This window comes from Perognathus longimembris, chromosome 3, assembly GCF_023159225.1.
Source record: "Perognathus longimembris pacificus isolate PPM17 chromosome 3, ASM2315922v1, whole genome shotgun sequence".
NCBI lineage: Eukaryota > Metazoa > Chordata > Mammalia > Rodentia > Heteromyidae > Perognathus > Perognathus longimembris.
Window position 1 is genome coordinate 5,867,494 of NC_063163.1, and position 27,951 is coordinate 5,895,444.

At 44.8% G+C, this 27,951-nt stretch overlaps 1 protein-coding gene across 4 annotated transcripts; it reads right to left on the reverse strand.

The window, feature by feature from the left end:
• Positions 1-3,007: 3,007 nt before the first annotated feature.
• Positions 3,008-26,788, reverse strand: Bivm (basic, immunoglobulin-like variable motif containing). 4 transcript variants are annotated; one of them, XM_048341112.1, is made up of 11 exons: positions 26,772-26,788; positions 26,289-26,435; positions 21,641-22,238; positions 20,484-20,610; positions 19,399-19,494; positions 18,530-18,634; positions 17,949-18,043; positions 10,474-10,606; positions 8,972-9,058; positions 7,216-7,312; positions 3,008-4,665 (listed from the first exon to the last, which is right to left on the reverse strand). In XM_048341112.1, exons 3-11 carry the CDS (start codon positions 22,116-22,118, stop codon positions 4,372-4,374), a joined length of 1,512 nt encoding a protein of 503 aa, XP_048197069.1. In that variant the 5' UTR covers positions 22,119-22,238; positions 26,289-26,435; positions 26,772-26,788; the 3' UTR covers positions 3,008-4,371. The 4 variants fall into 4 exon arrangements, with proteins under 4 accessions (XP_048197069.1, XP_048197070.1, XP_048197068.1 ...); XM_048341113.1 differs by lacking the exons at positions 26,289-26,435; positions 26,772-26,788 and having other exon boundaries at positions 8,972-9,055; positions 21,641-22,465; XM_048341111.1 differs by lacking the exons at positions 26,289-26,435; positions 26,772-26,788 and having other exon boundaries at positions 21,641-22,463.
• Positions 26,789-27,951: the final 1,163 nt, after the last annotated feature.

Below are 27,951 nucleotides of genomic sequence, written 5' to 3' on the forward strand. Positions count from 1 at the left end.
TCGTCGGTACGTGCGCTGACCTCCGTGCGCCCGCGTTTCCGCCACCGGGATGGATGGACGGACGGACGGACGGACGGACGGACGTTCTTGGGGCGGTACCGGGGATTGAACTCGGCTCTCTGCCGCCGGGGTCACGCCGCGAGGCCCGTCGCTCTTCGTTGGTTTTGGAGGTAGCGTCCGGCCCGGGGCTGCGGTCCTCCCACCTGCCGGCGGCCGGAGCGGGGCGCGCGCGCGCCTCCACCTCGGTCTGGCTGGTCTGGCGAGTGGTGTCTCGCGCTCCCTCTCTCTCCCTCCCTCCCTCCCTCTCTCTCTTCCTCCCTCTCCTCTCTCCCTCTCTCTCCTCTCCTCTCTCCCCCCTCCTCTCTCCCTCTCTCTCCTCTCCTCTCTCCCCCCTCCTCTCTCCCTCTCTCTCCTCTCCTCTCTCTCCCTCCTCTCTCCTCTCTCTCCCTCCCTCCCTTCCTCCCTCTCCTCTCCCTCTCCCCCTCTCTTCCCTCCTGTCTCTCCTCTCTCCTCTCTCTCCCCCTCCCTCTCTCTTCCCTCTTTTCCCTCTCTCCTCTCCTCCGTCTCTCTCTCCCTCCCTCTCTTCCTCTTTCTCTCCCTCTCTCCTCTCCCTATCTGTCCTCTCTCCCTCTCTTCTCTCTCCTGTCTCTCCTCTCTCCCTCTTCTCTCCTCTCCTCTCTCCCCCATCTCCCTCTCTCTCCTCTCCCTCCCTCCCTCTCTTCCTCCCTCTCCTCTGTCCTCTTTCCCTCTCTCCTCTCTCCCTCTCCCCCCTCTCCACTCTCCCTCTCCCCCCTCTCCTCTCTCCCTCTCCCCCTTTCTCCTCTCCTCTCCCCACTCCCTCTCCTCTCCTGTCTCTCCTCTCCCCTGTCTCTCCTCTCCTCTCTTCCCCCTCCCTCTCTCTTTCCTCTCACCTCTCCCCCCTCTCTCTCCCTCTCTCCCAAGTAACTGTGATGATAAGCAAGAGCCACCACATTCCGACTGATTTTTCCTCAAGATAAAATGCTTTTGAAGGAACAGCAACTCAGGGGTGTCATTTCATTTACAAGCAAATATTCTTTGATGTTCTTTAAAAGATGCCATAACGACTCTGAACAGTAAATACACTTTTTTTTTATTGCTATACTGGCATTTTAACCTTGGACATCAGGCTTTCTACACAGGTGCTTTGACACTTAAGCCACATCCCCAGCCGTTTTTGTACCTTAGTTTTGGATCGTGATCTTCCTACACCTCCCATAACTCCCTTGTACTGAGCTGACAGGAATGCCACCACACCCAGCTTATTTGTTTAAAATGGAGTCGCGCTGTTGGCCAGCTGAACTCAAACCAGTCTTCCTCATCTCTGCTGCTCAGTGGGTATAGGTAGGAGCCGTCATACACAGCCCTAAAAAAAACACACCTTTTTAAACAGAACTTCTGTCTACAAGGCACTGTTTTAAACACCATGCATTTGTTTTCTTATTCTTTTCCTTTTCCCCATTTTGCCATTGATAAAGTAAGCACAGAAAAATTCATCTTGCCGGGCACCAGTGGCACACACCTGTAATCCTACCTACTCAGGAGGCTGAGATCTGAGGATGGAGGTTCAAAGCCAGTGGGGTCCATAAGACTCTTATCTCCAATTACCCACCAGAAACCCAGTAGTGGTGCTGTGGCTCAAGTGGTAGAGCACTACCAGCCTTAAGCTGAAGATGGCGCCCAGGCAGAGTTCAAGCACCCATGACCGCAAAAAATAATCTTAACTTATACCTAGAATAAAACAGCCAATGATGGCAAAGGTAGCATTTCAATCTTCATTGTACTTACAGACACTCCTAAGAAGTGTCAAACAAGAAATGAAAAATGCCAGGTGCTGGTGGCTCACACCTGTGATCCTAGCTACTCAGGAGGCTGGTGTGAGGACCACAGTTTGAAGCCAGCCTATGGGCAGGAAAGTCCATGAGTCTCTTTCTTACATTCCATGAACCCTCAAAAAAAGCCAGAAGTGGAACTGTGGCCCAAGAGCACTAGCCTTAAGCAAAAAAACTCAGGAACAGTGCCTAATCCCTGAGTTCAGGCCGTAAGAGTGGCACCCCTCTCCCCCCCAAAAAAGAGAGAAATGTTACACATTTTCAAAGGGAGGTCTGCAGAAACTCTTGCCTACAGTATTACTAAGGAAACAATCCCCCAAAGCAAAGCCTCACTGTGCTCTGCGTAACTGCCATCTTGTGAGCTAAAGTTTTAAGTGAGCACATCTATCAGGGTTGTTATCAAAAGCTATTGACTGCATTTTCCTTTCCCTCCCTCTCTTCACTACCTAGCCACCCTCCCCTGACCGCCCTCCACACACCTTAAGTACCATCTTCCTGGGATTCATTTCTGTTAGACTGTGAGTTTGTTGTTCGAAGGAGTTAGACCTAGGATTATAGAGGGAATGGATGGGGTTGATACTGATAATGCAGAATGAATTGCATTCATAAACTGTCATGTTGAATGTTAGCTCCTATGACGGTAAAACATAATTTTTCAAAAGTATGTATATTATTCTTCAATTTTTCCATAATAAAATTTCTTTAATTTTTTTTTTTTTTTTGGTCTCTCATGGGGCTTGAACTCTGGGCCTGGGCACTGTTCCTGAGCTTTTCAACTCAAGGCTAGTGCTCTACCACTCTGCGCCACAGTGCCACTTCCTTATTTATTTTATATTGTGTTTTCTCCTTTCCTCTCTGCTTTTCCTACTTCTTCTAAAATACTCCCACTAACATGTTTGACCTACAAAAATGGAAAGTTTATTGGATCCAAGCTAATAAAATAAGAAGTAGAATTGATGTTCCATTTCCTACTATAAAGCTTAAAGAAATCTACAATAACAGTCCTCACAATTTATAGTTTTAGTCATTATAAATGCAATATTCAAGCTAGTTTCTTATAATACTAAGAACAGGCAATATATCACCTACTTTAAACAAAATTATAAGGGCACTTCATAACTAAAACAAAGGTTCAGTAACAGCCACATACTTAAAAGTAGAAAACAAAACTTTATTTGATGAAAACTTTTTAAAAGTTCCAGTATGAAGTAACAAAAATCAACAACCTACAAATCTCTTTCAGTCCTTTGCATGTCAAGCAAAATATTCTCTTCAGAAAAAATGACCATTTTAGAATATATATCCCTTTCTGTAGGCTAGACGTGTGTGAGTGGATAAATGGATATAAAATTCAGAGGGGGAAAAAATGAAAATATTCTAAAAATAAAAATCTGAACCCTCTTCTTGAGGTGTATTGCGATATGGTAGCCAACATATTCAGCACCTTGTATTCTCCCAGAAACAGCCCTGGAAATGAAAGAACCAAAGATCCTGCAAGTTTGTGAGTCACAGGATGGAAGGAGGAGAAAAACCAACAAGCACTAGAGAGGAGCACAAAGGCATGAAACCCACACTTGTGAAGTTGTCAACACTTCACAGAGCTAATTACCTATATGGTTCAATAACTGCAACAGCTGCGAGTTTAGAACAAGAGAGTTGTCCTCAGAGTGGCCTGAGTGGTCCTATTGCTAACACACAACTCCACGGAAGGGACAGGCCAAAGGTCAGGAAATCTCACTGCAGATTGTCTTGTGTAGAGAAACCTCTGATGCCACTTGTCCCTAAAACAAAGTTTATTCTAAACTTACAGCAGAAAGCTTCCGAAACCTAAGGTTCCCATCAATATTTCACAGTCACATACCAAGTCAAGAATATCTGAATCCACAGAGCAAGTCACCCCGCGCATACCAACAGAAAAGATCTGTTTCTTCCATCTTTCTCTTTTTGCCTTGAGAATCATGAAACAATTATTTGGGAAACAAATGATGAGGCTAGCAATGATACTGCTGTATGTGACAGACTACTCACAACATGATTATGGATGAACTTTAACTGTGAGCAAATTTTATAAATTTACAGCCCTCATTTTTTTTTTAAGGGCACACAGACAGTGCTTTACCTCTTGATTTTAGGAATAACACTATCTGTAGTAATAGGCCTAAGGATCAAGTCATAAGAAATCACTTCATGCTAAAGTATTTCAAATCCTGATACAGTTATGTGAATTTGTGTTTGTATTTAGAAGCCATTGTGATTTTTATTGGATTCTATGAAAAGTTCTGTCCAGATTGTTAATCTACTCTTAGCTTTAAAAGGGTAATAAACTGTGCTTATCTGCTTATGCATCTGAATTCGCCATTCATCATATAGTCCTGTGCAAGCATACTGACTAGAGAACTACAAGGTTACGCTTTGTACCACAAGGTCTGTCCTACTCATAGGCTTAATGACATCTTCTACTGTCCTGATGCGTCCCGGACAGGACGGCCACGCAGCATCCCCGCTACCCGGCCTCCTGCTGTTAGTCATTCCCGTCATAATCGCTGTAGCCCTGGTAGCCACTGTTCCTTCTCTCGTGGATGCTAGACATTCTCTTCCAGGACGAGTCCTGGTGGAAGCTGGCACTGAAGGACCGGCCAAGACGCCCATGCTGTTTCCTGGAGATGTTGTCTTCGCTCTCAGATTTGGCAATTCCCTGGGCATGCGTTGGAGGCTGTGATTCCTGTCTAATGGTGCCGAATGGAAAGTTCCAAAGGCCAAACCTTTGCCAGCTCAGTCTCTGGAAAGCTATGATGCAATGCAAATTTCCCCCAACCTGAGGGGGGGGAAAAAGGAAGAGAAGTTGAAGAAAATAAAAGAAAAACTGAGCTGGACATTTGTGGGTATTGGGCACTCCCAGGTTTTCACTCTTTTCTCTGGCCCCCAAACTGTCCTTTTCTGTTCACTACCATCAGAGAACACTGTGTGGTTTGCATGTTTCCTGACAGCTGCCTTTACAAACCATAACAAAGCCCTTAAGGAGCCAAAATACCGCTCCCTACCCCACAGGCTCCTCCTCAACCCTACCTTGAACACACTAACACAGGCGCCCCGATCATTCTTCTTCCTCTCTCTCCTGTTCTTGCTACAGTCATATATCTATAAAACTGCCACAAACACACAACGTATTTCCTTTTATCTGAGAGATTCCCCTGCAGCCTAGGCGGTGCACATCACTCTGGCCAATGACTAAAATTAATTTGGATTCAGAAAAAGGCAGGCCAGCAGCAGTCCAGACTACTCATCTGAAAGGGAGAGACACCAACTGAAGGATAATAATCAAGTGGTATCAAAGGGGGGGGGGGGGCAAGAACAACACCTAGCTCATGTGAAGAGAGATTACTAGCCATGGGCTACTGCTATCATTCCAATACCAGGATCCATTCTCGATGGCTCTAGGCTATTCTACTTGCCTTTGAATTTTAAAAAAATAGTCCTAGACTGGAAAGTTGAAATGAAATGCCTTTGTACAACCACATAAGGATTTAACAAAACCAACAACAAACACAGTCCTGTGTTCTTAAAACAATGTTCAAATGGGCAAGGGAGCTAAGGAGAGACTTGTCAGAAGAAGAGGTAAGAATGGCAAAGAAAATCACTCGTTCCCATAACTTAAGAGTTCATTTCGCTTACCATCATCTTATGTGTTCATACGAAATGAACCCCAAGTTATGGGGAAAAAAGTGGTTTATCATTGTTGCTATTTTCACGATACCATGTGAAATTAGGCCCTTTCTCTTTTTGTCTTTCTTTCCCATGGTTTTACCCCTGATATCACTGTAATTGATTTTAGTACCCTGGATATTGCATATACATGTACTGGAACAAGGGAAGGGAAAGGGAATACCAGAATCGAGAGACAAAGGATAAAAAAGACAAACCAATGCAACAGCAATACTTATAAAACTATATGGTGTAAACCAACTGTACAACTCATGGGGGGAAGGAGGAAATACAAATCAAAAAAACTTGAGATTCCATTTCACCCCAGTTAGACTGTCCAACAGTGTGAATTCAGACAGCAAGCATTGGTGATGATGTAGAGAAACCCTACTACACTGCTGGTGGGAATGTAAAAGAGTACAACCACTCTGGACAGCAGTCTGAAGGTTCCTCAAGAAACTAAACATACACCTTCCCTATGCACACTGTACCACTACTGGGCATTTAGCCTGAACATCATGAGCCAGGATATGATAAAGACACCTGCAAGCCTGGCACCAGTGGCTCACGCCTGTAATCCTAGCTACTCAAGAGGCTGATATCTGAGTATCACAGTTCAAAGCCAGACCAGGCAGAAAAGTCCCTGTGAGGCTCTTATCTCCAATTAACCGCTCACAAACTGGAAGTGGTGCTATGGGCTCAAGTGGTAGATTGCTAGCCTTGTGCAAAAGGGCACAGGAACAGCACCCAGGTACTGAGTTCAAGCCCCACAACCGACACATAGATGCAAAAAGACACCTGCACATTCAAGTTCATTGCGGCACTATTCACAATAGCCAAGATATAGAAACATCCCTGATTCCCCACAGCTGAATGGATCCAAAAAAATGTGGTAACTCTACACAATGGAATTTTACACAGCCATGAGAAAGAACAAAATAATGCCATTCCCAAGGAAATGGGTGAACTACAACAAATTATGTTAAGTGAGGCATGCCAAGCTCAGAGAGACAAAGGGCACGTGTTATCTCTGAGAGGCGGAAATTAGATCTAAACTACACTGGGATATGATAAATTATACAGGATTCTAGATACTCACACACAGTGAGACCAAAACAGGCTACTCTTAGGTGCGAAAAACAAAGGCACAATGCTTAAGGTCCCTCTCATATAAAACTCCAAGATATGGAAACAGAACAACTTTTTTTTCTTTTTTAAGTGTTTTTAGTTTTTGATGATTCTGTCTTCTTTACACTGTGTAGGATGTATTCACGTGTACATCTTTGGAGGGAGGGCATAGAACTCGAGGGGAAAAGGGTGAAAAGTGCAGCCGTGGAGCTCACTGGCCATGGATGAATGTGAACTCTACAACTTGTGGTTGGAGATGGGAGGGAAGGACTGGGGGAGAATGAGGGAACAGATGAAAGGAAATGTACTCTCTACCTGACTCATGTCATTGTAACCCCTCTGTACGTCACCTCTATGACAACAGTAGAATAAAGGAATCATTAAAAATAATAGTGATAATAATTTCACTTTGCCACCTAAAATGGATTTTCGTCTAAGGTATATTTCTGTTATTTAGCCCCTCCAAAGTATGAAGTAGAATACAACATTCTGGTCTCTTGGGAAATGCTTTCAAAGGCAACAGTGGTATTCTTACCTTCTTTGTTTTTCGGAACTGAAGTCCTCTCTCTAAGTGCCGGATATCTAGGTATTCTGGATTTTGAGTGTTCAGATCAGTGACAATATCTGCCCATCTGTTCAGAAGAAAGGATGCAGCACAACTTTCTTTAAATCCAAAGTACCATTCTAATGAAACTTTTCACAATCACGGGCACTGGTGGCTCATGACTGTAATCCTAGCTGCTCAGGAAGCTGAGATCAAAGCCAGGCTGGGTAGGAAAGTCGTGAGACTCTTATCTCCAAATAACCACCAGAAAACCAAAAGTGGCACTGTGGCTCAAAGTCATAGAGCCCTAGCCTTGCTTGAGCAAAATCTGTGGGACAGGGCACAAGCCCAGAGTTCAAGCCCCCACAACCACCAGCAACAAAAACTTCACACAAGAGGAAATTGCTACAGTATGATCATAGAATGATTGGCAATTAACTTTCTTATCTTGGTGTTACTTCATCTACTAAATTTTTTATGATAGTTGTGTCTATCCAGGTATTTCTAAGTCTGTTTACAACTGGTTATTTTTTCCCATATAATAAATATAAATATATTAGGTGACATCCTATGAGTTAAAGCATGAATAGACCATGTATCAAGTCCGTTTATCTCTGTCTGTCTGTCTATCTCTATCTCTCTCCCTATTTTCTCTTTCTTTTTTAGGATCAGGTATCACTATGTGGCAGTAGGCTGGCCTTGAGTTCCACTAAGCCTCCCAAGTTGTTTCTCAACTTCATGTACTTGCTCCAGTCTCCCAATTATCTATGACTGTAGGTACAACCCTCAACATCTGGCTAACATTTAAAGCATTAAAAGGTAACATATTGCCATTAACATATAACATGATTGTACAGAAAACCTAAGACAAATACAAAAGTTACTATAACTAACAAATGAAATATGTAAACTTGTACACAGCTATATGAATATCAGTGGGAGAGTATTGTATACAACAAATAATTTGAAAATTATGTTTTCAAAAAAAGTTAACCATAATTGAAAAAAAGTAACAGAACATGGATGACTTTATACTCAAAAACATAAAAGAAGCAACGCAGACTGGCCTTCGGTAAAAGTGAGAGACCCTATCTAAAAAAGCAACTGAAGCAAAAAGGGCTGGGGACATGGCTCAAGTGGTAGAGCACCTGCCTGGCAAGCAACAGGCCTTGAGTTCAAACCCCAGTACTATGAAAAAGAAAAGAAGAGTGGAGAGGAAGGAGAAATAGGAGTGGAAATCTAAGACCTCTAAGAGAATGTAAATTTGTAATTAAGTGGAGATATGGCCCATGTCCACAGACTGGAAGAGCCCATAGTGTTATGATGTCACATCTCCCCACGAAAATATGAATTTTATAGCTTCCACCCTATTCAAATTCTGTTTCAGATTCAACCGGCTTTGTTTTTAGCAGAAATTAGCAGATTCCAAAATTCTAATGGAAAAACAAAAGTTCTTGATAGATTGGTGAGATGAAGAAAGAGATACAAAAGAATGCTTCATGCTTCTATTTATATGAAATTCAAGAACTACCAAAGTAAATCTGTGATGATGGGAATCAGAATGCAGGTGGTCTGTGGTTGCACAGGAATGAAGGAGGGTACTATGATAATAAAAATATGCTATATTGTGATTGGAATGACAATTACTCAAAACTCATCTAGTTACATAATTAAGATCTGTGAATCTCAGTATACATAAAGCTTATCCTGACTGTTTTTTTTATAAAGGAAAGCTACTATAACATACTTTTTACAGTGAATTGCCGGATGTTTCCTACTGGACTCGCCAATCAATATCCAATATTCCACTTCCTGCGGTGAGAGAGGACCCCTGCTAAATAGAAAAATTAATAAAGGTCACACACTGGACTACGAGGCTTCCACTACATATTAGTAAAATGTATATGAAGATGTAATCAATGACAGCATTTGTTAATGTAAAACAGACACTGGGTGAAATTAAAAATCTCAGGTGGTTCTTAGATCGGGCACTGATGAGGAACTTTATTTTTAAGGGTACAAAATGGAAATAAAATGATGGTGTACGCTTAGGGAAATTCTAGAAACAAAGTGAAGTTCTAGGAAGCTGTAAGGAGACCATTAAACATAGCAATGTACCTCACTTATAACAAATTTCACCTCCAGAGAGATGAACAAAGCATTTGCAAAAATGTAATTGTCTGGAACTTCCTGGTTTACCTGGCTTACTGCTGCTTATTGTCTTCTCCCTGCAGCCCCAAAGTTCTGAGTGAGACCTCAGCTCCTCCAACCTAATCCTATTCAAATGACCAAGCCTGCTACGAGGGACTTGGGGCCCTACACGAAGAGGATCACCTCTTCTCTCTTCACCTTCCTTGGTTAACAAGCCCCCTCCCTACCCCTACCCCAACCCCTCATCTAAATGTGAACAAACAGAACCTCAGAAGGTCAGGTGACTCTGCCTGCCAGGGTCTTTACTCCAATATACACAACGTCTGTTTTCATCAGTTCTTAACCTGAACACTTCTTCCTTTGCATTCAAGGACCCTGGCATTCGCTCAACCCATCATAAAGAAAACTTGGAAAGGAAGAAAAGTAATGGCCAAACTCAGCTACCTTCCCTTTTAGGACTCTTGCTTTCAAAAAAAAAAAAAAGATATCAATTTATGAAGATATAAACTTCATAAACTACAAACTCTGGATTGAGGAAATAAAATAAGAGACAGAAAGAGAGCGAGAGTGAGAGAGAGTGAGCAAGAGAGCAAGAGAGAGAGAGAGAGAGTGAGAACACCATGAAGATAATACGGTTCCTGATACAGAAATAAAGTGTGCTGCAGAGCTTTCTTGCAGTCAGGATAAAGGGGAATCCTGATACTCTCCATGTCTTTCATTGTAAGACGCTTTGTAATTATCTCTGTTGTGACCCTCTTTTTGGCACACTGTTCATGTGGGACTCTGGATAAGGACAAGATGGTACATAAGGTCTTTGTAATTGTTTTGCAGAAGACAAAAAAGTGTTTCTTCAAATAGCTTTCTCTTATGTCTAAGCTCCTAGCATCTAAAAGAGTATTTGTTAAAGTGCAATTAACTAAATGCTACTCTGCAAAGAATAAGCTCTAATGTTTAATGAATAGGCTAATGAGATATAAAGAAAGATTAGCAAGCTTCCCAATTCCTAGGAAACTCCAAATTCTTTTTAATTCCTTAAAACACTTTCTATAGCATACTTTTTCTAGTAAGAATACCCATATAAAATAGGTACGTCCTTACCCGAATGCTTTACTTGCTTTAACAGGAGTTGCTTCGAAGCCAATTGGACAAAAATAATGATTTTGGCAATGATAGATATAAGCGAGCGATTCATCTTTCAGTCCACGGGTTAACTTTGACAAGGCTCCTGAAGCTGCAGAAAAGAAAACAAAACAAAGGGACCACAAAGCAATATCAGTATTGTATATCATAGCTAAGTGAAAGATCAAGGGACAGAAAAAACATTACTTAAAACACATTGATGCAGCAGGGAAAAGCAAGGCGCTACTGATAGATGCAAAGATGTATTAACGAATTCACATTCCATTTGACCTTTGAGACAAAGTTGCATAAAGTCAAAGCCAAAACAAAAAATAAAAAAGAAGACTTGTCCTTGTTTATCAAAGCTTTCCAATACTACGTGAAGTTGTCTATGAAAGTTATTTACTGGATATGAGTCTTTGATTTATATGCATAGTAATGATCTCAGCTTTCCTGATTGTGTTATCTAACACTAAAAACTGCTGAATACACATGCACAAATATAAGTGCAGTTGTTTATAAATCTTTACAAGAGGTACAAAAAGTAAAAACTTTAAATCAGGTTAAAATATAGACTTCCTAATACATAGTGTATGTGTGTGCACATCCCCATTTAAATACCACTGACGTACAAGGCATAATTTTCAGCTCCAAATAATAAAAAACAAACTCAAGAACTGCCTGTTTCCCCCACATTAACATACACTTTAGCCTTCTGAAAAAGTTACACAAGTAAGGTAATTCTCTTTCACATCCCGAGTGAGGAAACATCTCTACTGAGGCAGGCTGGAGTAGCAAATGCTCTTCTGACCATTCTTCCTTTCTGTTTCCTATCATCATCATCAATAGTAATTTCAAAAGGATTACCGTAAAAATAAAACAAGTTTATACCAGCACTCAGTATTGAAAGCCATTAACTGAGGTTTCATTAACTTGCATTCCTGGAAGAAATTAAATTATTCATCAAGAAACTGCCCATTAAAACTACAAATCCTAAAAATAGCAGATGAAAGCTTGCATGTGGCACTGATTGACTTTCTGAAAACCACAATACACGAAGAACACTAAGAACCGCAGGTGAACTGCCACCGCAGAGCCAGGGGCCGCCCAGCCCCCTCACACAATTTGTTATCCATCTAGGCCTTTATATTTGTCTTCATGACCTACCACAAGCGCATCCTTCCCCAGCGAGGAGATCTTTCCTACTGAAATCTCTATTTCCGGCCAGGCACAGCGGTACCAGCCCATCCTAGCACATTTGGGAAGATGAGGCAGGAGAACGCTAAGGCTAGGTTTGGCTACGTAGTGAGCTTGAGTCAAGGCACTTCTCCAGACTCCATATTCCTTAGGGAAACAAGAGACAAACTCTCCCAAGGAAGAAGATGCGCATGTCGGGTTTGAGGGATAGTATCCGGAAGGGGTGGCATTCAAGATGGAACTCAACGAAGCGGGAAGATTTTAACAATCCAGACAGAGGAAGAGGGTATGAGAGGAAAAACAAAATCACAGAAGGGAGGGTGATAATCTGGGAATAGCAAGTCACTTGGTTTAGAGCACAGGGGACAACAGCGGAGAGCAGCCTACCGTAAGGTACCCCCACAATATCAGGGCAAAGTCAGAAACAGATCAGATCATCCTCTGAAATAAAAGACAGTAAGTAGAGCATTTAATACATGAGCCATCCAAGAAGGTGACTCTGTGTATTGGAAGACATATAAACGTGCGACAGAGGGAAGCTAAGTTGAGAAAGCAGTCCACTCCCTATCAGAATGTATCTATAACCACCCTGAACTTGAAATGGCAAAGCAACCACTGCCAGGTGCAGAGCCGTGAGCTCTACGGTGGAAAGGAGACCAAGACAGCGCAGAGCGGGGCTCGCCTCCCACCTCAGCGACAGGAGCGCTGAGCTGCGGAGGACAGGAGCCTGGCCCCTTTGGCACTGCGAGTCTCACTTTAATACATTCACAACAGACAGTCTTTTCGTGTTGCGCATTAACTTGCCCTGTAGATACTGGTCACCCATAGGAAAATCCTAGGGAACTCCAGAAGAGCTTCTAGAATGCATTTTTTACATCTTCTGAAGTTAAGAGATTCTGGAACTGGAATAAGTAGTGCAGTGACCTCTGTTGCTCTTCATTCGCACCTTTTAACAACAAATGTCCTACAGGAGAGCAGTGCGAGGCCAATCCGTTGGCTCTGAGTGACTCTACTGGGTTTGTGCAGAAAGCAAGCAGTAGGAAGCTTCCAGGGGTTGTAACACGAGCACAAGTTAAATCTATTTGGCAAGGTGTCCGATATGAACTGGAGGCAAACGACGAATGCAGGGAACAGGATACCAATGCCTGTCCACCCTGCCGGAGGTGCTGGGCAAAGCGGTCAGCCGTGGCCAAGGGAAGGGCCTGCGTGAGTTACACAGGGATAAGGCAGAGGTCGGTTTCCTGCCAAGCAAAACTGAACTTAATGCTCACTGGAAGAACAAAATTAAATACCTGAATGCAAGCATAATTTTCAAAGTATCTGATTTTAAGAAAAAAAAAGGGGGGGGGGGGGTCAAGCGTGGCTCATGCCTATAATCCTAGCTACTCAGGAAGCTGAGATCTGAGGATCACAGTTGGAAGCGAGCCCAGACAGGAAATTCCATGAGGCTTTTCTCTAGTGAACCACCAAAAGAGCCAGGAGTGGAACTGTGTGCTCAAGCGAGACTACGCACCAGCCTTGAGCCAAAGAAGCTCATAAACAACACACCCAGGTCCTGAGTTCAAGCCACAAGAGAAGCAGAAAAAGAAAAAAGCAACTTAAGACTCCTTGGCACAAATGCCGGTGGCTAACTGATTCGACACAACAAAATCATGTCAGTGTAAAGCAGGCATTGTCAACTTTTAACAGAAAGTTTCATTGTGATTAATCAACATCTCTGAAAAGAAATATTCTAACGTGCATTAAATGTTATCCTACTACCTAGGTTTTAATTTTACTCCAAGAAGAAGTTCTGTTTATCATGGGGCCTGCTGGAAATGAGTACGTTGGGCAGGCCAGAAAGCACCAGGGAATCTGAAAAAAAGTGTGTGGTCCCCAAGAAAGCAGAAAGCCTATTGCAGAACACACACCCAACAATCCTTAAGAATAAGTAAAACTGAGAGAGAAGACACCCTTCAAAGTATGCTTAAAGTAAGCAACACCAGTTGACCCACCACTGAATATCTCAGAGACAAGTGGAAAGAAACCATCTCTGCAACTCTCTTCTCAGTGAGGGAGAAAAGATGCTTCTCTGAACATCCCTTCTCCCCGATTCAACCAGGGCTCGTACGATAAGTACAGTTCCCGAGCATCCTATGTAAAAGCAAAGGCCTATTCAAAACAGCCTCTATGGGCTGGATACACACACACACACACACACACACACACACACACACACACGCACACACACGCACGCACAAACGCACACGCACACACACACACGCACACGATGGCATACACCAAATGCCAAACAACATATGTAAATGTTGGAGATGAGGGGAATCCAGGACTAGCGTAGCCAGGAAACACTGCAAGAAGGATCAGGAAAAGGAAAGAAAAGCAGGTCATTCACCCTTGACATACATACAGAAAACATAACAAGGAGATTCAAGTCCTCTAACAGGAAAGATGAAAATGATAGGAGGAAAATACAATCGAAAGTTAACTTATAAAGGTTTACAGAAACTATCTCTGTTCCTTTGCTAAAAAAAAAATAAGGAGGTTATTTCATTCCACAAATGAAAAGATTGGATGTATGTTGGAGAAAGTTTTAATGAAGATGTAACAACATAGGTAAATTCTACTTTATCTGGTGTTCATCTTCCCTTGATTTCCTTTTCTTTCACTGACTCATCTTTTCATCCATCCTGCCACTCCAACTCAATTCTGCCAAAGTTAACCAACAATAGCTGACAGCTCCTAGGATGACATCCTCTTATGGACTCAGGCAATAAGATAAGCAAGCGAAAGGAGTAATGAGCCCGAGCTTGAGCCTTCCAGGGCCCTTCTCATAGGGCAAGCTTGACACAGGCTACCTGGCAAGGAGTGACTTTTGTTATTATGTCTTACTGCGTGTTTCTAGTTACCCAGACCTATATTCTGCACACACTCTATTAAGTGATATAAAACATCCCTGTGAAGTAGTGAATAAATGATCTAGAGACATCGTAAGCTTTTTCCTGAGCACTTACAATGTAGAAGGCAATGCCTAGTCCTTAGGAACAGGTAACATCCAGAAATCTGAAAAACAAAGACTCCTTGAGACAACAGAAAGACATCAAATATGAGGACAAGAGGGCATGCAGCTGGTACCCCAAACACAGATGACATGTGCTGGAGGAGCAGAGGAAGAGGAGGAGGAGGAAGATTGGAGCCAGACGAGAAGATGAGCTAAAGACAAAGACTTCCAAAGGAAAAATGTCAAGTTGTTAGAGAAAAAAGTAAGACCTACTATGGAATTTCTAGTCCCAGTTTACTGAATTCCTCCTGTTTCATTCCTTCATATAGGATTCGTGAAATCATAATGAATACCTAAGTTAAAGATCTAGGCCACAAGATGGCTCAGGTCTTTCTGAAAGCAACACCCAGTATGCCAAGAATCACCTAGCAATGAAATGGGAGTTCTACGACAGGCATAAACACATATTGTGCTAACACAGGGAATGGATTTCTTCTGGCCAGGCAAGCAGAAAAGAAAGCCTTCCTTAAGTCCCGGAATAGATGATTGAGTAGGAAATCCTACATCCTGTATGCGCTCTGGCGGGCTGCTCCAAACGGGGGAGAAAGGTGCAGATGATTCGTGGAACCTGAGAAGAGGCTGAGTGTCGGGAGTCCAGGGCAGCCCCTCACAGGAGACTGGCTGAGGGGACACCACTCAAGCACCAGAATGAGGTGATTTGGGCTTCAGCCATTAGGGTTGGGGTTGGCCATCTCCAAACTACAAGGCAAATCCAGACACGAGTCTGAAGCCTGTGTTTGCATAAATAAAGTAGATACTACAGAATGAAAAACGTGACTGAATTATTCCTCTAAAACTCAATGGGCACTATAATAAGCAAACTAGACAAAGAGAAAATTAGTGACCCAGAATATGTATCCTTTCTTAGTTTTTCATTACCTGATCAACTAATGAGTATGGAGCGTTGACAGTTTACCTAGAAAAAGAAAACATATATACCAACACACCACTTTGAGCTCCTTTCCAGAGAGAGACATGCCCCATGGGAACTGCACAGAACTAGCATCCTTGAATTCTTACCCTGCTAACACAAGGGACAATATTAAATTGTCCCTCTGAATCATCACAGTGCCCAGCAGTGGGTTAAATACAGACAGACAAAAGGCTTCTGCGGGGAGCCAACAAGTAACTCATTCAAGTCACAGAATTAGTGTGTGCAGAAACCCACTGTCTGCTCGCCCAAGTTTGCCTAACTCATAACCAACTTATCACACCCAGTATGAGCTAACAGAAACAGATCTTACTGCAGGTACGACCTTTGACTTTGAAAACCATCTACCTCTGTGCACAGAGCTCCTCTTGGCCAATCCTTCCATCCTCTTCTCAGCGAGGCCTCAACCTTGTTTGGTGCCCAGCTGCAACAGGAGTCCTGCTAAGTCAGTGTACATCTCCCGCCCTTTGTCGCTAACCCTGTTTCTTATCACCTTCAACACTGATGTCTAAGTCCCCAGGACTGACTTAAACAAAAGCCTGTTAGGCCATCTTGGCAAGAACCTTCCTCCTATGGATATCTTCTCTCATTAATTTTATACCTACTGACCCACTGAACTCCCTGACTACAAATAACCCACCTGTGTTTGCTGTCAGTAGAGCTGATCCGGTCTGTCGTCCCTATCACAGCACTCTATGGTCATCGTCTTAAGTGAAGTCTTCCTTCCATTTCAAGAAGTGTTGCCAGACACCAATGGCTCCTATAACCCTAGCTACTCAGGAGGCTGAGATCTGAGGATCACTTTTCAAAGCGAGCCTGGACAGGAAAGTCTGTGATACTCTTATCTCCAATTAAGCACCAAAAAAGACAGAAATGGCGCTACGGCTCAAGTGGAAGAGTGCTAGCCTTGAGCAAAAAAGCTCAGGGTCAGCTGCATGCTGGTGGCTCACACCTGTAACCCTCGCTACTCAGGAGGCTGAGATCGAAGGATCACGGTCCAAGGGCAGCCTAGGCAGGAAAGCCTGTGAGTCTCTTAGCTCCAAGAAGCTACTAAGAAAACACTGTGGGGCACTGTGGCTCAAGTGGTAGAGGGCTAACCTTGAGCACAGAGAGGCTCAGTTACAGAGCCAAGGCCCTGAGTGAGTTCAAGCCCCAGGATCGGCACACACACACACACACACACACACACACACACACGCGCGCACACACACAGAAACTCTTAAGAGTTCTCTGATTTGCAATATACAAAGATTAATGTAACAATTAAAACTGGAAATCATTAGCCAGGTGCTGGTGGCTCATGCCTGTAAGCCTAGCTATTCAGAAAGCTGAGATCTAAGGGTGACAGTTTGAAGCCAACCTGGGCAGGAAAGTCATGAGCTCGTATCTCCAATTAACCACTAGAAAACTGAAGTGGTGCTGTGGCTCAACGTGATAGCGTGATAGCCCTGAGTAAATGAGCTCAGGCATAACACCCACCACGACCACCAACAACAACAAAGCAAGTTATTAATAGAAATAATTTAATTAGCACAACTAAAGTAATCCTCAAGATCTATCTTATATTAGTATTTCTACTATAACCAAGATGGTTTTACAATAGAATCTTGTCAATTTTATAGTACTTTGTCCCGTTATTTTGGGTTATCACAGGGTGATCTAGCTTGAAATAATCTCAAATCATCCCTTTACCCTTTTTGGTAGAACTGCAATTTCCAGGCTGCCTCCTAAACGAGTTTTCCTAGCACAGACACACAGACACAGAACATGGACCCACACAATACAAGCAACTTGGGAGCAGTGTTTACCACATGCCTGGAGGTTCGAAAAGTTCTACGTTCACATATCACAATTACATTTCAATAAACTTAGGAGTATCAAAAAATAAACTACATATTGAAAAAAATCCCTTGTCAAGGGCTGGGGATATGGCCTAGTGGCAAGAGCGCTTGCCTTGTGTACTTGAAGCCCTAGGTTCGATTCCCCAGTACCACATATACAGAAAATGGCCAGAAGTGGCGCTGTGACTCAAGTGGCAGAGTGCTAGCCTTGAGCAAAAAGAAGCCAGGGGACAGTGCTTAGGCCCTGAGTCCAAGGCCCAGGACTGGCAAAAAAAAAAAAAAAAAAAACCTTGTCAAGCGTTTTTCCTTGGATAATGAGAATATGAAAGCAACAAACTGTTACTACAGCCAATTATGGGAATGAACCCTGAAGTGTGTGTGTGTGTGTGTGTGTGTGTGTGTAAATATATAAATATTATACACCTACCTGTTTCTCCAGCTGTTTTGTTCTTCCCATGAGGCTTGTATAGAACGTAAGAACATCCTTTCACGTGGAAGTGGTCATTAATTTGTCTAAACCATCTGAAAATAACAAGAAGATTTGCTCACAGCAACCACGCCACTGGAGGAAGGCTATCATTCCAGCTGAACAGCAATTCAGCAGAGGCGGAGCCCAGCACGTCTGGCAGGGACCCAGCCTCAGACTCCAGGTTTACTATCCACACGGCCAACAGCATCATTCCTCAGCAGGACTTGAAAGAAGGTATTGCAGCTGCCTGCTGGTGGCTCACATTTGTAATCCTGGCTACTCAGGAGACGAAGACCTGAGGATCACAGTTCAAAGCCAGCCCAGGCAGAAAAGGCGATGAGACTCACATCTTCAATTAACCAGCAAACAAAACAAAACATAAATGGAAGCGTGGCTCCAGTGGTAGAGCAACAGACTTGAGTTTAAAAAAAAAAAAAATGTCATGGGAAGGCCTGAGTCCATGAGTTCAAGCCCCAGTACTGGCACAACAATAAAATAATAAACTAATAAGATACTGCCTGTAAGGAGCAAGTTCATACCTCATGAGTGTTGTATTTCCAGTGAATGGGCCAAACCGGATATCTTCAAATGGCGGCTGAAAGCCCAGAATATGTAAAGCTTCTTCTTGGGTTATGGGTGGAAGACTGTGGAAGAAGCATTGTCTGTGATTTTACAGTCCCAATCATTCGCAGACACAGTGTTAAGAAACCTCTGGCTTGCAAATAAATTTCAGTTAATCGTATTCATTTTTATTTTATTTTTAAAAATATAGGCACCGCGGGGCTGGGGATATGGCCTAGTGACAAGAGTGCCTGCCTCGGATACACAAGGCCCTAGGTTCGATTCCCCAGCACCACATATACAGAAAACGGCCAGAAGCGGCGCTGTGGCTCAAGTGGCAGAGTGCTAGCCTTGAGCGGGAAGAAGCCAGGGACAGTGCTCAGGCCCTGAGTCCAAGGCCCAGGACTGGCCAAAAAAAAAATATATATATATATATATATATATAGGCACCGGGTATCATTGGCTCACGCCTGTCATCCTAGCTACTCTGGAGACTAAGATCTGAGGATCACAGTTCGAAGCCAGCCAGGGTAGCAATGTCCCTCTTATCTCCAATGAATCATTCAAATACTGGGAGTTGTGCTGTGGCTCAAAGTGGTAGAGTGCTAGCCTTGAGCACAAAATGCTCAGGGACAACGCCCAAGCCCAGAGTTCAAGCCCCACGACCAACAGCAACAACAAAAAATACAGGCATATACTGAAACTAAAAGGCCTGTAACAAAACGTAGCATTTTAGTCTCTTGACTGTATGAAGAGGTTAGTCACACAATTTCCCATCATGCAATGAGGAACCCAGAACTGCTTTCAAATTTGGAGTGTGGGGATAGCAATGGGCTGCCATACTTACTTTCCTGCTCCCACTGTGCTGTACAAGAAATTCCAACACGAAATCAATGAGGAAATGCCACAAGAAGTCTTGTACTGTGGTCGGCTTATGCAGTACCTGAGAAAATGAAAGAATGAATATAAAAAAATGACGAAGAGAAATATACGTCTCCTGGTGACTCCGATATAAAGAAACTTTGATCACGTAAAGCGAGGTAAATATCTTTAATCACTTAAAAATCTTTTTTTATTTCTTAAACACAGAATCAATGTGTAGCAATAATACATCACCTGTTTTACTAGACCGCCAATTGTGACTAATAAAGTAGACATCATCCAAACAAATGGGGGAAAAAAGCAATGATATATGAAAGATGTCAGCTCTAAAATCTGCCTGATTATCCATTTGAGCTGCATGCATGAGTCTAGAAACTCCTTAAAACACCGGAAAAGTACGGACAAAATACTATGTGCTGTAATCCATGAAAAGGGCATGGCTTCCCATTGAATTGTACCTCTAGTTTATTTCAGCAGTATTTTTCTTTTCTTTCCTTCAGTTCATAGTCTTATTAATTAAGCTTGTGCCGAAGTATTTTATTTTAGGGATATTATCGTAAAAGGGACTGTTCTCTAGCCAGACAGGGGCCTCGGTCTATAATTTTAGTTACTTGGAAAAATAAAGATGAAGAAGATTGTGTTTCCCTGCCAGCCCAGGAAGAAGGTCAGCGAGGGCCCCGCCCACAGTGTACTGTGTGAGTAGTGAAGGCCTGGTGGCCTGGTCACACGGGGCGTGAGAGCAGCAGGGTCACAGCTTGAGGGCCACACACAACGCAGAAGAGAAAAAAAAAAAAAAAAGAAAAGTAAGACTTACCTAAAAAAAAAAAAAAAAAAAAATAGGAAGTGAAGAAAGGTGGAATACAAGCCAAGAAATCACATGGAACAACAAGCTCAAAGCCCAGAGCTTGGGCACCATTCAAATAAGGTGGAAATCCCGGATACAATCTATAGGCATGTACCATATCTGTACGGGTTAACCCATGAAAGAGAAGCAAAAAAAAAATGCCAGGATGTGTTTCCGTTGAAAAATGCAAAGTGACATCACATTACCATCGTCTGAGGTCTAGCACTTTCCGCTGCTTGATGTCGTCCAGAGGGGAGTGCTGAGGGCACTCTCTCGGGTGTCTTCCCTTTTTGTCTGAAGTTTTTTTCTTGGAAACTTGTTTCTTTGCATTGCCTAGAATACAAACATTTAAGGTAAGTACACACGGTCACGATAAAAATGACACACGCCCAAACTGAAAGGTAACTGCCACCAGTTCTAAACAGGACATTCGCAAACGTATTAGATACAGGGTGCCATGGCGAATCTTTCTCAGCCGGGCGCTGGTGGCTGACACCGGTGATAAATCGTAGTTACTCGGGAGGCTGAGATCTGAGGGGAACGGTTCAAAAGCAGCCTCAGCAGCAAAGTCCACAGGACTCTTACCTCCAATAAACTACTCGAAAAAGCTGGAAGTAGCACTGTGGCTCAAGTGGTAGAACACTAGACTTGAGCAAAAGAAGCACAGGGACAGTGCCCAGGCCCAGAGTTCAAGCCACAGAACCGATTTTCTTTAAAAAAAAAAAAAAAAAAGAGTTAAACTGTGTTAAGTGAAATGGGTCAGGCACAGAGGGACAAAGAATTCACATTTTCTTTCATATGTGGAAGCTAGAACTGATTTATAAAGGTACAAGTAATCCAGGCTCTGTTGGCTCACCCCCTATAATCCTTGCAACTCAGGAAGCTGATCTCAGGATCACAGTTCCAAGCCAGCCTGGGCAGGAAAGTCTGTGACTCTAATCTCTAACTAACTACCAGAAAATGGGAAGTGGAGCTGTGTTGTGGCTCAAAATGGTAGAGCATTAGGCTTGAATACAAAAGCTTAAAAGAATTCCCAGGCCCTGACTTCAAGCCCCACGAGTAACACAACAACAATAACAACAAATAATTTATTTTTTAAAAAGAAATGGAAAAATTAAAACTTGTCATAATTAATGGCATTCAAGATAATTCCATAATTACAAAAAAAATGGTAAGCATTCCTGAGACCCTCCCAGAATATGGGAGAAAACATTTCACAGCCCCGACTCTAACTCTGAAACAAGTTCTTTAAAAAAAAATATATATATATATACGTATAAATATAAATATTGTATTTATATAGTATTTATTTTATATTTATTTCCTCTGTTTTCACGTATGAACTTAATGGTTCCTTTCTTACCTGATTTGTGTTTCAAATTTGTAGTGACCCCATCAAATTCTGATTTATCAATTTCCCATGCGAGAGGTAGCTTGCCGAGGCTGTTGGATAACGTGTCCAAGTTGTTTTCCTCATTATAGATTATTTCAGATGCACTAGCCGGGATACCGATGTATTTTGATGCATTATTCCCAGTGGATAACGAGGTACTGTCAGGGAGGCAAGAGGAACGGGCTGGGTTTGGAGTTTTGTAGATTGAGGTGGCCTGGTTGAGGAAGGCGTAGTCTGAGCAGATGGCATAGATTTTTTCCCGAGTATGAGTCACGGGACAACTCCATGGGTAATGGCCATCTCCTTTGGGACCCAAGGGTGCTCCTGAGGCACTTGTACAGAAAGATTTTACAGCACCTTGTAGATTCTCTTCCAGAGACTTCCTCTCAGACTGGTGCTCACCATTTCCAGAATCATTGGCCCTTTCGGGTTCTGCAATGTTAGGCATTGAATGCAACTGTAAAAGTGTCTGTTGCTAGGAGGAAGCTGCAGCCCTCTCTTCTAGAAAAACAATGTGGGCCGCTGCTTACTGCAGTCTACAAAAGCTTGAGAAGTGAGGAACTGGATCCTAAGGAAAGAGGGAGGAGAAAAAACCTATCAGCAATCCACCAGACAATCAAATAGCATCGAACATTAGAGTATTGTGCTTTGGTCTTCGCTAGATATGTATTTATTTTAGGAGTATGCCTAGAGGTATGATCATAAACATTCTTATCTTAAGAAGCCCCCAAGTGTGATAATGTTTACCTTTTATTCCAGCTCCGGTAAGAACGGTAGGAGGAGGATGATCCACAGAGATACCCAGATAAAAAGTGAGACCCGACCTCAAGATAACAAGTGCAAGAAAAGGCTGAAAGGGTGGCTCCCTGGTAGAGAGTATGTCCCTAGTAAACATGAGGCCCTAAGGCCAGACGCCAGTAAATGCCGCCCCCCAAATAGCTCAAAGTAGTAGAATAACAACAAAACAAACAGCCCATGTAAAAAAAAAAAAATGGACAATGTGCAAGAATAGGGTCACTTCTCCAAAGATGAGATAGAAATGGCCGACGGGCACGGGAGAAGATGCTCAGACTCATGAGCAGCCACAAAAAATTAAAAGCAAAATCACAACGAGATACTCACTAGGGCGTTTACAGTATAGAAAGAGAGATAACAGTAAGTGCTGACTAGAATGTGGACAAGGCAGATCCTAATGCATTGCTAGCAGAAATGTAAAATGGTCTAGTCCGTTTCCAAAAAAAAGTTTTTCAAAAATTTAAACAGTTATCATATGGTTTCGAAATTTTATTCCTAAGAACATACCCACACAAAATAAAAACGTATGACCGCATCAAGAAAGTTGAAAACATACAACTACGTGTTAATGGCTACACTACTTGTTATAGAAAGAAAAATGAGAACAACCCAAATGCCTATCAACTGATGAACAGATAAATGTAGTATGTCCACACAGTAATATATTATTTGGCAATAAAAAGTGCTGATCCATGGTTGCACATAAATGAATTTTGAAAACATTATACTAACTGAAAGAAGCCCATCACAAAGTACCAGATGCTACATGATCCCATTCACACAAAAAGGGCAGAAGAGGCAAAGCTACAAGAGAACACAGACCAGGGTTTGCCTATGGCTCAGATCTGGGCATAATCAGCCTTCTTTTGAGAATAATGAAAATATTCAGAAATGAACATAAAAGCACAATTTTGGTCATATACTGAAAGCCAGTGAAGCAAACATGTTAATAAGTGGACCATATAGTGTACGAATTCAATCTCAAAAATTGCCTAACTATAATGTTGGAATTATTGTTTAAAAAAATATACTGTCAGCCAGCCCGGTACCAGTGGCTACGTCCTGTAATCCTGGCAACTCAAGAAGATTACATCTGAGGGTCGTGGTTCAAAGCCAGCCCAGGCAGGAAAGTCGGTGAGACTCTTTTCTCCAATTAACCACCAAAAGCCAAGAGTGAAGCTGTGGTTCCAGTGGGAACATGCTAGCTTTGAGTGAAAAAGCTCAGAGACCAAGCACAGGCCCTGAGTTCAAGCACCAGAACAAGTCAACAACAAAAAGTACGTAGACATACAAGCCACACAATACTGGATACGCTTGAGTGAACAACCAGTACAGAATTTTATTCTTTACAAATGACTTTTCACGCCACACACACACACACACACACACACACACACACACACACACAAAATCTAATTCAGATATCATTAATTCTTGTAAAGAAAAAAAAAAATCCGTAAGACTCTCATCTCCCATTAGCCACCCAATAGATGCAAGTGGAAGTGTGGCCCAAATGATAAGAGTGCTAGCCTTGAGCGTAAACATTCAGGGATAGCGCCTTAGCTCTGAGTTCAAACCCCAGTACAGAGAAAGACAGAGAGAGAGAGAGAGAGATTCAGCCACTATGGGAACAGTTTGACCATAGTTAATATCTCTGTTCCTGTACATAAATTACCAGGTTTTGAAAGACACAGCCTGAAAGACACAGCCTTTGACAAGGGCTCCTGAACTCCAGAGACACCGGTCAAGGTCCGGTAAGTCCTACTCGAGGATGGTATGTGCTACTTCATCTCCAGTTCCACTTACTCTACCGTAGCTTCCTTCCTCACATCGAATCAAACATCGCCCATGAGACCAGCTAACACATATGATATCCTGATCAAAAACACAGGCGGAACAGGTGCAGCGGCTCAAGCCTATCATCCTGGCTACTTGGGAGGTAAAGACAAAGGGGAGAAAAGGAAGTGGTCCAGCCATGGTGATTCCCCTGTGGCTGAGATAACAGGAGTGCAGCAGCAGGCCCAGCGTTGGTAGAGATGAGGTCTCCCGTTTAACTTCTTGCCCTGGCTGGCCTCAACTCCCATCCCGACATCCACCTCCCACACGGCTAACGTTAAAGGCTGGAGGCACCATTATTTTGTTTTGTTTTGTTTCCTAAACGATTACTACGCAAGAATGATCCTCTCCCCCGCCCCCCCCACACACACACAAAGTTGTGATCATCAACATGAAGACGTTACTTTATACTGTCATGGAAAAACCACGCACATCAAATTTCTCTTTGAAATTTAATGTAGTAGTTACAAATCTTATTAAAGTAAAACGCTGCAGGAAAAAAATTACCAAGTGACAAAAGATATTCTGCCAAAAATGAAAAGGATCCAAAACTCATGCCCCATACACTGCTAATGTCTTTTTCTTTCCCTGTCATGTCTGGCTTATGTCTTTTCCACCACAGCATTAACAAGCCAGGGCAGCATCTATTAGTGTCCTCAGTAGGGCCTGAACTCAGGGCTTGGACACTGCCCTTTACACTGTTTGTTCCACTTGAGCCACGGCTCTACTACAGGCTCTTTAGTGGTTAATTGGAGATTTAGAAAAAGTTTCACAGATTTCCCCAATTTTCTTAAGCAAAATGTACTGCTAAATAACCAAGCCATAACAACCCATACTATAACAATTGGTTATTACACTAAGTTGCCATTGTAACCGCAGGAACTACTGAAGTATACCAATGGTCACTGTCCTTCTTTTGCCCTGCAGCTATGTTTCATCACATCTGGAATCTCCTTTTGTCTCTGTTTATAACCCAGTGCCTGCGGCCAAGCCATCCCACCCCTGAACTGTCCCTTCCAACCTGATTTGTACAGAGACATATAAAATAAAGCTTGCTGCAGATACATGATCTTCCCTGCCTAAAATCCTCAGCTCTCCTAACAAAAGGCCAACGCCAGACCTGGCCCCAGGTGTGGTCAGCTCCTGCCACACACACATGCCCATCTCTGCTCCTTCCACACTGCTTTCTGGTTCTCTAAACACTGTCCTTTCCCACCTGACCTCCTGCACTACACAATTCTCACCCACGTATCAGATACGCTTGCTCACGGGCCACTTTCTGAAGGCGCTTCCTTTACTCTTCAAACTGGTCTCCATCACTCCATGTATACTTGGTGCCTCTCTTGCACAAGTCTTTATAGGGTGTGATTTTACACCTACATTTACGTGTGATTGTATCAGGAGGGCCTACCAAATGCACAAGGCAAACTCAACTATGTATATACATATGTATACATATATACATACATATATATATGCCAATCCTGGGGCTTGGACTCAGGGCCTGAGCACTGACTGTCCCTGGCTTCTTTTTGCTCAAGGCTAGCACTCTACCACTTGAGCCACAGCCCCACTTCTGGCTTTTTTCATATATATATATATATATATGCACCATATATATATGGTGCAGAGGAATCCAACCCAGGGCCTCATGTGTATGAGGCAAGCACTCTGCCACTAGGTTATATTCCCAGCCCTCAACAGTATTTTTGTGGTACCTAGTTGGGTCTCTGCAGCGCTTTTTTGCAACTATGTTCCAATATCTTTGGCTGACCGAGGTTCCTACATCCAGGTAAGTGAAGAGCTGCTATATTAGGACTTAACTAATAGAAATGACTGGAAGACTTAACCGATTTACGGAAACTATCTTCCCCTAAGCTACAAAAGCACGACTAAATGGGTTGCAAAGCAGACCCGTATTCAATAACAAGCTTCCAATGCACCCATGGAGCCAAGACCCTGGAACAGGCAGCTACAGGACACATACCATGCGAAAGGCCAATGTCCATCACCCCGGTCGCGTGCTCTTCAGATCCGGCCTCGTCTATCCTCCAGTCTCCAGTTTATTGGGAAAGGGGACGCCTTTTGCAATGTCCTTGGAGGAAAGCCTTCCACGCGTGACAGTCCCTGTGATCTGCAGAAAGCACCTGAGATGCAGAACAGGCGCCCCCAGACAGGGGGCCCACGCCACAGACCCGCGTCCAAGCCCCACCCCCCTCCTCCACTCCCCACCCCCAGTCCTCCGGACCAGATGGCCTCCTCCTCCTCCCCAAGGCCACCCCGCCCGGCCCGGCTCCGGCCCGGCTCCGGCCGCGACCCCCTTCCACGCAGCCAGGCTACGGGCCTACCCGAGGAGCCCGCGCTCCGGGGAGGGGAGGAGGGGAAGGGGGGGGCGCGCACAGCAGGGCCGCGCCTCCGGCCGAGATCCCGGGGGAGGGGGGGGCAGGGAAGGGGGGAGGGGGACCCCCACCTTCGTCCCGGCCAGCGGCGCGGCCCCGAAGTGAAGCGAGGTGAAGGCGGGCGGGCGGGCGGGCGGCCGGCGCGCGGGGCCCGGTGCGGTGCGCGGAGGAGCGGCGGCGGCGGCGCCGGCGGAGAGGAAGCGCAGCTGCGCCCCCCCTCTTCCTCCCCCTCCTCCTCCTCCCCCCCCCCTCTCCGTCCTCCTCCTCCCCGCCCACCGCGCTCCCGCGGCAGCGGAGACCCGGGCCCGCGCGCGCGCCCCGCCCCCCTCCCCTCCCCTCCCCCACCCCACCCGGGACAAGACGGGGTTCGCCGGCCCGGGATCCAGCCGGGATCCCCACCCCAAGACGCGGCTCGGGCAGCTCCTCCGCGCGCCGCTGACGCCGGGGGAGGGCGGCCCCGAGGGAGGGGGGAAACGGGGTCTCCAAGGGACGATCACGACAATGGCGAAAAGGAGCCAGGAAACCCCTGGCCGAGCCCCCCCCACCACCCCACCCCGAGCCTCCGGACCACGGGGGGCCAGGCCAAGCCCCCACCCCACCCCCCATCATCCATCCTCCCGGGCACTTCCAACCCGAGCTCGGTCCCCCGAGAGAACGCGTCCTCTCCTCCCCCAGACACTCTACCCTTTCCCTTCGGGGGGGGGGGGGTGGGGGGCGATCGGGCACCAAAACCACTGCCCTCCGACGCCGCCGAGCTCCGGGGACGCGAGGACTCCCCGCCTCCGGGCGCTGTGGCCTGGGGGCGAAGGGAGGGGGGGGGATCCCTGCTCCAGGCCGAGGGCGCCGGGCGCACACGACGGGCAGCCCCCCCCCCACCTCGGCTCCCGCCCACCGCCCGGGGCTGGGGAGGGAAGGGGAGGGGGGTGGATGAGGAGGAGAAGCAGGGGGAGCCGGGGTCCCCGACATCCCCCCCCCCAACCGGATCCCAGCTGGCGGCGCGGCGCCCCCCCCCCCCCGGAGACGCACTCGGGTGACCCCGGGGCCCGCCCGGCTGGCCGGCCAGCCTCTCCCTCCCCAACGGAGCGCTCGGGACTGCGGCGCCCCGTCCGGGGTCTCGGGAATCCCTTTGCGATTCCTGGGCTACTCTCCCTCCCCCCCCCAACCCCGGGCACGGGCGGAGCAGGGGGGGGGGCTCGGGGGGCCGCCCCGTAACCCCAGGGGAACCCTCAGTGGTGACTCTGGGACGGAAAG